This window comes from Arvicanthis niloticus, chromosome 2, assembly GCF_011762505.2.
Source record: "Arvicanthis niloticus isolate mArvNil1 chromosome 2, mArvNil1.pat.X, whole genome shotgun sequence".
In the NCBI taxonomy this organism is placed as follows: Eukaryota; Metazoa; Chordata; class Mammalia; order Rodentia; family Muridae; genus Arvicanthis; species Arvicanthis niloticus.
The window spans coordinates 133363474-133374365 of NC_047659.1; the positions used below are offsets into that span (position 1 = coordinate 133363474).

Here is a 10892-nt window from a genome sequence, read left to right on the forward strand (position 1 = left end):
GATCTCAATTCCTAAGACTCAAAGTCCTTTATACTTTTGCACTTTCTGTGTTTGGCTTGATGGATGGCATGCAGGGTGATGTTTGAGCGAGGTATTTGCTTTCCCAACTCTCTAAGGTCTTGAAGCTCCCACAGTGTCTTCGGGTGGGGGTGGGGGTGGGGGTGGGAATCAGCTTGATTGGCAAGGAATGATGCCAAGAAATGGGGACAGCAAAGTGCCAGGGTTGGGGTTTCTTTCTGGAGGTGGCTCAGGTTGGCACGGTGAATGAGGCCAGGCTTAGCCTTTTATCTTGGGACCCTCTGGATGGAAGAGAGACCAAGATCCTTGGGGAGGTCACTTCCAAGGGCACCTAGTGGTATTGCCCTTTGTCTGAGCTGGCTTGCCTATACAGCATAGCTTTGGCTTGGCTAAATTCTCTGGCTAGAGTCAATGCAGGAGTTACTGAGACTCCCTTCGTTGGCCTCTTTCACCCAGGCACCCACCTGTAGGGTTGTGTTTGCCTCTGCCACAGGGCAGAGCCACGTGGGGAGGGAGAACTCAGGGAGTTTGACTCACGGGTTCACTGGTTTATCCCACACCGCTGCCAGGACAGGTGCTGGGCTGTAGGGAGTGCGGAGGCACTGCCCGGGTAGGAAACCCCCATCCTCAGTTTTACATCTGTGGTGTTGGCTCTGTGCATGGTGGAAGAGAGTAGCTGAGGCTCAGCATCCCATGGGGACCCAAATGGAAACCTCAGAGCACAGTGCTTCATCAGCACCAGGACAATCAAGGCCGTGCCCCAAACTCTCTCATTCAAAAGATGAGCAACCTGTTAGCCAGAGACGAGAGTGGATTGCTCCATCGACACACACCTAATTCCTAGTCAACTTCCTCGGTATTAAAAGCAGGAATACTTCAAGTGATCCTGAGAAAGGTTCAGGGCTTGCCTCACTTGCCCCTCCCAGTCTGCAACAGCCAAGCAGGAAGGGCGTGGCTTCAACATGAATCTTTTAAATTGTCTTCTAAGCCCCCGGGGGGTGGGTGGGGAAAGGGTGTGTGTGTGCAGGGACTGTTGATATTTTGGGGTTCTGGCACATTCTTAGTAGCTTTATGACCTGGTCCACGCTGTCCATGCTGTTCATATTTGGGGGCCAGGTGCTCCGGTCCGGGGTAAGGGGGTCAGTCAACAGGGTCTAGCAAAAGAGTGGGGATGCAGACAAGACAGAGAGTCTGATCAAGTCCCCTTTATTGAAAGGAAATCCTGGGCATTTATACGCTTTTTTTCACGTGCCTTGCAGCTGTGGACAAGCAGCGGAACACAGCTGAAGACTCTTTACCACGTGTGCCTTGCAGCTGGGGTCACTAAACAGTAAAACAAGATATGTGGGAAAAACAAGATGTTATCAGAGTGTGCTCAGCTGTTGTGGGCTGTTGAAAACAAGTCTCTTGTCAGGGTATATGGCCTGAGATGGCTGCAAAGATGATAGCTGCTTTCTGCCAGCACTCTGGCTCCCAACAGCTTTATATTGGTGGGAAATTTTTATGGGCTACATTTCCCCCAATTAAAAATTGTATACCTCCACCGACGACATGCTAGTCCAGTGAAGATTATTTTGTAGACACTCTCCTGTGTTGTGAGGTGTTTTCTAAACACCATGTCCTCAAATGCCAAATCCACGTGATCTACTCTTTACTGGAAGAAGTCCAGGTTTCTAATCTTTCATTTTCATGAATAAAGGCATGATAATAATCCCACTACGTCACATCTGAGTCACATCTCAGATACCTTTTCAAACTTTGTTTAAATGGAAATATTGAGTCAAAGAACATAATAAATTTCTTCTGGCTGCAGATATACCTGGCCAATATTCATTTCAGAAGTCAAAAGGAACATGAGAACCTCCAATTGTCACGCATAGACATCTGCCCATTCTGTCTGCTCAGTACGTCTGTCCTTGGTAGATCTGTAACCTCCCTGCCTCGGCTCTTTAATCCTGGTCGGCTGCCACAGTGCATTGCTCCTGACACAGGTGAAGGTGCTGGAGCCAAGTGAAACCCACAAGATTCCTTTCTTGCCCCTCACCCACCCATCCCTCCATCTGAGTCCTAGGTAGAGAGATCCCTGCTCACAAGAGTACACTCCGGACTTCTATCGATGTTACTCATGGCTAGATCCTTCCTGGACACACCCAACACAGGATATTAAAAAAAACCAAACCAAACCAAACAAAACAAAAACCTAAATAAAACTCCCACTAGTGGAAAGTTTCTTATCTTAATTGGCCTTCCTCAGGATATTGGTGGGGATAAATATTTCTCATCTGTTTCCATAGGCTGTATTTTCCCCCTCCATGAATGGCTTGCTTTTATATTTTATTGAATTGTGTTGGCTGTCTTATTTTCATTTTTGAGCTATGATATATATATATGAAATATTATATATAACAATATATAAGATATAAGATATAAGATATAAGATATAAGATATAAGATATAAGATATAAGATATAATATAATATGTAATATATAATATATAATATATAATATATAATAATATAATATTATATTAAAGCTGGTTATGTCTTTAGGATGCACATGAGAGGTGAGAGGTGAGAGAGCAGCTTGTTGGATCTGTCCTGGGGTGGACAGACCTGTTTTTGAATTTTAGTATTTCTGAGTTCTGCTCGAAGGTTGATAAATCCCAGTTGTTCTTTTGTAAGAGAGACAGAGATAATACGTATCTTATAAGCTAGTTTTGAGAATAGAATTCATTTGATAAATGATAATTATTATTCTAATTCTCTGTTCCAAGTGAATCTTTCATTTTTTGGCAGGGGGGATGACTTGTACCAAAGATTTAAATTTTAGGGTAATCAATCAAATCACCAGTTTCACTTTTATTTGCTTCCTTTGTTTGAATATCATCCAGTTATGCAAATGAAAAGATTTCACTATGAGAGTTCCACACATGCATATAATATACTTTGATAATGTGTTGCCCTTTCTTTAAAAAAAAGGTTTATTTGCCGGGCAGTGGTGGTGCACCCCTTTAATCCCAGCACTTGGGAGGCAGAGGCAGGCTGATTTCTGAGTTTGAGGCCAGCCTGGTCTACAGAGTGAGTTCCAGGACAGCCTGGGCTACACAGAGAAACCCTGTCTCAAAAAACCAAAAAAAAAAAAAAAAAGTTTATTTCTATTTTGTGTATATGCATGTTTCGCTGGCATGAATATGTGTACTTTTCATGACTGCAATGCCTGAGGAGGTCAGAAGAGGGTACAGGATTCCCTGGACCTGGAGTTACAGGAGCTTGTGACTCACTACATAGGGGTTGGAAACTGACTTGAACTTGGGTCTTCTGTATGAACAAGTGCTCTAACTGCTGATCCATTTCTTCAGACCCAATAATCCAAATTTCTGATATTGATTAGCAAGATATATATGTCAAAGGGTGTTCTATCATCATTTCTGTAGATGTGATAAAATATCCTGACCAGAAGTAGCTTGAGGGGGGAGCAGGGGGGTGGGAGCTTGATTTTTAGCTCCCAGTTCCAGTTTACAGTCCATTGTGGGGCAGTCAAGGCATCCAGGTGGAAAAGTCAAGACAGATGTGTTACATTACATTTGCAGTCAGGAGGGAAACACATATATGCTTGCTTCCTTGGGCTCAGCTTTAGTTCTTCATTCTTACATAGTTTGGGATTCACTGCATAAGGGATAGTGCTGCCCACAGTGGGCTGGGTTTTCCCATATCAATAATGTAAAAAAGACAACTGGCCATAGACATGTCCAAGTGTCAGTTTTACATAGATAATCAATCCATCATTTAAACATCTCAGGTGATTCTAGGTTGTGTCAGGTTGACAAGTGAAGCTTGCCATTATATCCGTGCTGTAGCTGGGAATTCTTTTTTTTCCCATTATTTATCCTTTCCCTCCTCTTCCTCCTCCTCCTCCTTCTCCTTCTTCTTCTCTTCCTCCTCCCCTTCTTCCTCCTTCTCCTCTTCATCTTCCTTCTCTTCCTCATTCCTTCTTTTTCCTCTTCTTTCTCCTCCTTCCCTTCCTCCTCCTTCCCTTCCTCCTCCTCTTCCCCTTCCTCCTCCTCTTCCCCTTCCTCCTCCTCTTCTTCCTCCTCTTCCTCTTCTTTCTCCTCCTCTTCTATGACAAGGTTTCTCTGTGTAGCTATTGCTGCCCTGGAATTGGCTCTGTAGGATTACAGCATGTGCCTCACACCCCTCTTCTTCTTCTTCTTTTTATTTTTTCCAGTACTGCTGTTGTAAGAATTACAGCTTTGTGATGTTTAAGTGATTTTTGGTATCCATGAATTTGACTAATTTACGTTACTACCTTTGACATCATAGTCTTTCACTGCCCCATATGAATTCAATGATTATTTTGTTAAGTTGGGAAAAAACTCAACCCATTGTTTGCTACAATTTTTACCACCACTTCGAAAACAAACAAGAGAACAGTAACCCTCTGTGCATCCCAAACTCAACAGGAACATTTACATTTCTTCTTGTATACATCCAGACCATATATATTTTTTTTTAATTTCGAAGAACTTTTAAGTAAACCCAACTTATCATATAGTCTACCTTTAGATATTTCAGTATGGATCTCAAAGAAATATGATCATTAAGGTTGAGTGTGGTGATCTGCTCCTATATTCCCAGCACCCAGGGTGTGTAGCTAGCAGGATCCGAGTTCAGGTTAGCCTGGGCTACCTAGCAATGTTGGGAGCCGACTTTTAGCAGAAAGTGGCTGGAAAGCAGCTATTATCTTTGCAGCCATCTTGAGCCATATACCCTGATAAGAGACTTGTTTTTCAACAGCCTACAACAGCTGAAGCACACTCTGATAAACATCTTGTTTATCCCACATAGCTTGTTTTGCTGTTTAGTGACCACAGCTGCATGGTGCACGTGGTAAAATGTTATCAGCTGTGTTCCCCTGCTTGTGCTTATAAATACCCAGGATTTCCTTACAATAGGAGGAGGCAATAAAAGAGTCAATATGAGTGAATGGGAGACAGTAAACGAGACTTGATTACACACTCTGGTTTGTCTCTATTCTTTGCTTCTCTTCTCCTTCTTCCCCCAACTCTCTCTCTTGCTAGACCCTGACCCTCGGACTGGAGCAGCAGAGTGGTCCTCAACATAGCAAAACCTTCTACCAACTCTGAAAGAAAGGGAATAACTGAATTTGTCATTGTCACACCTAATCATCTGCCTCTGTGTTTGCTTTCTGTTTCCCTTATTGTTCTAAAAAAACTTTTGTGGGACTGGATCGATGGCTCAGCAGTTAAGAGCTCATACTGTCCTTGCAGAGGACCCAGGTTTGAGTGCCATCCTCCATGCTGGGTGGTTCATAACCTCTTTTAACTCCAGACCCAGAAGATCTGATACCCTCTTCTGTCCTTCATGGGTATCTGCAGTTACAGGCACACACCTCTATACAGACACATAGACATGCTCATAATTAAAGATACGTCTTTTTTTTTTTTTTTTTTTAATTGAGTGTGCAGTTGTTGGAACCAAATCCATACACAGGCACTCACTGCATGGTTGCAACATCCTTGGATTCCTTTATTCTAGAATAAACATTTTAGCTCACTTCTGCCTGCCTCCCAGTCACCCCTTTTGTTAGTTCTGCTTGAGCAAACAGACGAATGCCTACTTACTGCAGCCCAGAGCCCTTCCTTGTGGTATCTTCCAGCCTCTTGCATCACTTGAGGAGGAGTCTATGCCTGGCTTACCCATTTTAATGTGGTTCAGACAGACTGAAAATATCAGCCAGGACACCGCAATCCTCTCATTGTAAAGTTGTGTTTCCCCACACAAGGACGTGCCGTATAGCATGGAACGAATAAGGGCACCCTGTAAACAGTAGGAAGCTATGGATGACCAGTGCCTGTGGTGACAACTTAATTAAGATTGCAAATTCCAGAGGGTTTATAGTTATGTATGAACTATGCTGTCCAGGATGGACATCTTTGCCTTGTGGACACTTGTTTGAGGAAAGCAGGCATATGTGTGCGTCGTATTCTATTTACAATATATAAGAAATTTTATACATACACACACATATATTTTATATATTCTCTGGTACTTTCATACACAAACAAAATGTATTTAGATCAACTCTCTTTCACTTCTCTCTCCAACTCCCCTAGATTCCTGTCCACATTTCCCTCCTAATTCATGCCTCTCCCTCTCTCTCTCCCTTACCCTCTCCCCCTTCTCTTGTTCTCTCCCTCTTGTTCTTTCCCCCCTCTTAAAAATAACCCACTGAATCCACATAGTGTGCCCGTATGCTCATGGGTGTGGGGTCCCATCCACTGGGGCACTGTCAACTCACCATGGGCCATACCACTGAGGAAAACTGACTCTGCTCCCTCTAGTGGCCGTCAACGGACATGGCTCCTCAACTAAGGGTGACTGGTCTGATTTGTGCACGGCTTGTGTTGGCTACAATAGTTGCCTTGTGTTCACAAGACATCATTTGCAGCAATCTTCTAGAGTCTCTGGCTTTTCCTTGATGTTCTCTGAATTTGGTGGTAGTGGTGGTGAGTGTTGTGTGGTATAGATATCTCATTTAGTTATAAACAATTCAGCTCCAGAGTCTCTTTGTCTTATGCCCTTTGGCCAGCTGTAAGATATTGATATTTTAAAAATATCATATTATGGACAATTTTATCCTATTTATTCAGATCTTTTAAAATGTTATTTAATAAAGTTTTACAGTTTTTCCCAAAAATATGTATATTTCCAGAAGTGTTTCTTTATGTATGTGTACAAACACACACACACACCTAGACTATTTGGACCACTGTAACAAATTACCATAGACTGAGTGGCCTATAAACAACATTTATTTCTCAGAGTTCTGGAGGCTGGGAAGTCCAAGATCAAGATGCCCTGGGATTCAGTATCTGGAAAGGCCTGGTTGCTGGTCTTTGTACCATCTTGCTGTGTCCTTACACAGTGGAAGGGGGAACAGTCCTCTGAGGCCTTTTGTATGAGGTATCACACCTCATCCCTGAGGGGTCCATCTGTTAAAGAGGAGAATCTGATGAGGAAGGATGCTTACTCTGGGGTCAGGCTGGATGGATAGGCTGTTCCCTCTTTTGCACACAAGGACTCTGGGACCAGGCTGCCCGTGGGGTGCCCGTTTCTCCCATACTTCAAGCCTGTGCCCCCCCCCCCCCCACGGCAGGTGTTAGGGGACAGCAAGTTCTAGAGGAGGAAGGAACAAAGCAAGACTTATGGGAGCAGTCCTGAGAGGAGGGGAAGCCCAGAGACTTTCTCCTGACTCTGCTTGGTGGACATCCTTGTCATGCCTTCACCTTTGGCAAAGGAGAGAAGTTCAAGGCTACTGATCTCTGGGGATCCCATAAGCTCATAACCATCTCTCTCTGCCCCTCTGCTGCAAGAACCGCTCCCCGGTACTTTCAGGAGACAGAGGTGGGAAGTGGGAGGACCATGCACAGCAGTGAAAGCTACTTACTGTTCGTTGTCTTTCACGGGCTGCACACATTTGAAGCCACAGCGCCAGTAGCAGCATTTCTGCTGACCTTTACAGTCCCTGTCATTGTTACACAGGGGATCCTCTGTCCTGATACAGCGGACAATGTCTGCTGGGCAAATGCCTTCTTTCTCTTTATTTGGTGAAGAAGGCACAAGGTGAGTGGGCAGGGGCAGGTCACGGGGAGGTGCTTCAGCCCTCTCTAGAATCCCGGCGCTCCCATCCCAGTTCTAGCCAGCTCATCATGCCCACTTACCGCCTTTGACTCCATCTCCAGTTACCAGAGTAGAGGAAATGAGGAGCACTGTGAGGACCAAGATACTGTTTGGCCACATGCTGCTGTGAGGCTGAGGCTGAGGCTGAGGCTGAGGCTGAGGCTGAGGCTGAGGCTGAGGCAGACGCTGAGGCGGACGCTGAGGCTGGTGATGGGGCTGAGGCTGAGGCTGAGGCTGAGGTTGAGGCTGGCTTTCTACTGTTTCTGCTGGGCGTGGCAATGGGCAGGGCTGAAGGTTTGCTGATGGCAGGGAAGCCTGTGCTTTCCAAGCCCTGTCAGAAATGTCCACCATTTTGAGGGAGGGACTTGGAGTCCCTCCTAGAGCTCCTAACTCTTGAGATCCTCTGTTTGCACAAGAAGTCTCTACTGAGGCCAAGTTGCCATCCAGGCTGTATTATCTTATGGGAGGAGGAAGGCAGCACAAAGGACACACAGCCTGGCAGAGAACGGCAGGACCCATTTTCTTCAAATCTGATGTTCACTATTGAGCCCTCTCTCTCTGTGTGTCCCCCTCTAGACAGAGGCGTTCTCTTCTTCCTGTCATATCTGGACTGGTCCCCAGTTTTCTTCTCACCCCAAGGAAGGCTCTGTCACACTCAGTTTAAAACTCTGTCACTATGTGCTCCAAACCATGCCACCATGTTACTTTAATTCTTTTTAAAGTCTACTTTTAATGATGGTTCTGAAACACTTTAACCTTCCTCCTAGCCCACCACCCACAAGAGGTAGTGGAAAAGAAAGGATACAGGGGAAGTAGACCTTCTTAGAAATGGTTCTTGGGAGCAAATCCTGTCTGCATTGTCAGGAAAATCAGCAGCTCAGTTCACAGGAGTCACCAGCAACAGCCTGATCCACTCCCAGACACTTATGGATACACCAACAGTCAAGTTCAGCAGAGTTGGGATAGCAAAGATGACTCAGCAGCCGGGACACTACCTAGCAGAGACAGCCAGGCCTCAGCCTCGGCAGGAGTCAGCAGGAGGGACTCGGAGGGACACCAGAAGTTCTTGGCTGTGCTTCTGTCAGTGAAGCAAAGATTAGCGGAAGATCAGCGAAGACACAAGACCACCAAGTGTTTGCAAGCAAGCCAAGCTCCCTCCCAGTGTCAGTTGAGCCCTTTTTATTTTCCCTCCGGTCTCGCCTCAGCATGTGTCTCTCTCAGCTGACATCACTCTGCCCATCAGCCCAAGTCCACAGAAGCGGCAAAAAGCCGAAACAAGTCACAGCACACCGCCAGAAGTTTTTTGGTTCGTTTCTCTCTATGGAGTCCCAACAAATGCAGCTCAGTTAGTTACACAACGTAAGATGGACCAATACTTGTGTGTCATTAGTGAAGAATCCTTCCTCACCTGTCCTCTCACATGCTTGCTTTAACAGAATATCCTTTCACCTGTGTCTGCTTCAGAGAAATGTTTCTACACGAGTCTGTCGTAGCCTTTCACCTGTGTCCACTTCAGGAAAAATGTTCCTTCATGTGTTTGCCCCAGCAAAACACCACCCAACACAACAGACTCTCCAAAGAACCCTTAAGTTTCCACTTCACCACCCTCACGGGCCACAAGTGGAAGCAGACCTTGGCCCTGTCACTAGTTGTGTGACTGAAGGCTTTTCCTTCCCCAAACTCACTTTCCTTATTCATAAAACGGGCCTCCTAGTTTTATCTCATTCATAGGAATTATGTTTTATTTCCTGAAATGCCGCCCCCAACTCACTCAGCGTTTCCAGCTCTCACATCTTGGACTCCAGGTCGCCTGCCTTCAGAAATAGGAATTCATTATGAACTCCTGGATTGGGGACCTTTTGGGAAGGAAGCCTACGGGGCAGAGTGGTGCTTATGTGTATGATGCAAGATAGTTCTAGAGATGGAAAAAAGAATCCTGCACAAGCCCGGAAACTGGAGAGAATAAATAAATAAAATGTTAACAAAAAGAAAAGATGAGCAGAGAGAGTGCTTTTGAGGAAATCCTTTCCTCTGTCAGCATTTCCCCAAGGTCATCCCCATGATGCCTTCATCCCCATGAGGCCTTACGAATGGTTAGGTTACCTCGCCTAAAATGTACCTTCTTGCCTAAGCTGGTGTTTTCCTTGACTTTGCTACCTGGAGTTTTGAGTGAGGTTTGTTTTTGAGAATGGGGTGTGTCTACCTCCTGGAGTATAAAAGAGACTGACTTGAAACCAAGTGAAGACAGGGTAGATCCATCCATCAGGCTCCCTCCTGGGCCACGAATCTCGGCTCCAAAGTCTGTTTGTCCCAGAGCTGAAGTCTGGGGACTTCCTGAGCAAATACGTGAATGTTGGTGCATGCTGGCTGCTCCCTATCTCCTTCCTGTTGTTGCTAACTATGGTGGTTTGAATATGCTTGACCCAGGGAGTGGCACTATTAGGAGGTGTGGCCATGTTGGAGGAAGTGGGAGTCGGCTTTGAGACCCTCCTCCTAGACACCTGGAAGACAAGTCTCTCCTGACTGTAGTCGGATAGGATGCAGAACTCTTGGATCCCCCAGCACCATGTCTGCCTGCACGTTGCCATGCTTCCTGCCATGATGATAATGAACTGAACCTCTAAAAGCATAAGCCAGCCCCAATTAAGTTGTTCTTTACAAGAGTTGCCTTGGTCGTGGTGTCTCTTCACAACAGTGGAAACGCTAAGACAGTCACTTTAACACTATGCAGAAAATATTAAAAACCAGGTTAGTGGTACTCATACACACTCATATACCTATATTGGAATGAACAATGAATAACAGTTTGGGTGGTTGTTGAAACATTTAAAACCGAACTGCAGAAGGTATTTCTTCCTGGCTTAACGGTGTGTGCTATGGAAGAATAGAAATATACAAAATGGTGACCACATCTTAGGAAACTGGTGATAAATGTTACGTGGGACCAATACTATATATTTGCTTTTCTGTCTCCAAAGTATATTTGTAGCTAACTTTTGACGCAATTTCTTAAAAACAACAAACACCAGCCCAACTTTACTATAGAGTAAGCCCTACAGTTAAAAGCATGCAAACAATACGTTTACCCTTTGAAAACTGCGGCTTTAAGCCTATATTTTATAAAGCCACTTTTTTTTTGTGGTTGTTTTTGTTTTCTTGAGACAGGGTTTCTCT

The 10892-nt window shown here is 45.0% G+C and overlaps 1 protein-coding gene across 2 annotated transcripts; it reads right to left on the reverse strand.

Annotated features, from left to right (window-relative positions):
* Positions 1-6828: 6828 nt before the first annotated feature.
* On the reverse strand, positions 6829-7955 carry Wfdc12 (WAP four-disulfide core domain 12). 2 transcript variants are annotated; one of them, XM_034496940.2, is made up of 3 exons: positions 7760-7954; positions 7486-7636; positions 6829-7030 (listed from the first exon to the last, which is right to left on the reverse strand). In XM_034496940.2, the coding sequence occupies exons 1-3, from the start codon at positions 7836-7838 to the stop codon at positions 7012-7014; spliced, it is 249 nt and encodes an 82-aa protein (XP_034352831.1). In that variant the 5' UTR covers positions 7839-7954; the 3' UTR covers positions 6829-7011. The 2 variants fall into 2 exon arrangements, with proteins under 2 accessions (XP_034352831.1, XP_076784420.1); XM_076928305.1 differs by lacking the exon at positions 6829-7030 and having other exon boundaries at positions 7482-7636; positions 7760-7955.
* Between the last annotated feature and the right edge of the window lie 2937 nt (positions 7956-10892).

Excerpts from the sequence above, each read along its gene's own strand:
- Wfdc12 (XM_034496940.2), bottom strand. The coding sequence starts at position 7,838 with ATGTGGCCAAACAGTATCTTGGTCCTCACAGTGCTCCTCATTTCCTCT. Across the intron at positions 7,637-7,759 it reads TGGAGATGGAGTCAAAGGCG|AGAAAGAAGGCATTTGCCCA; the intron begins GTAAGTGGGCAT and ends CACCAAATAAAG.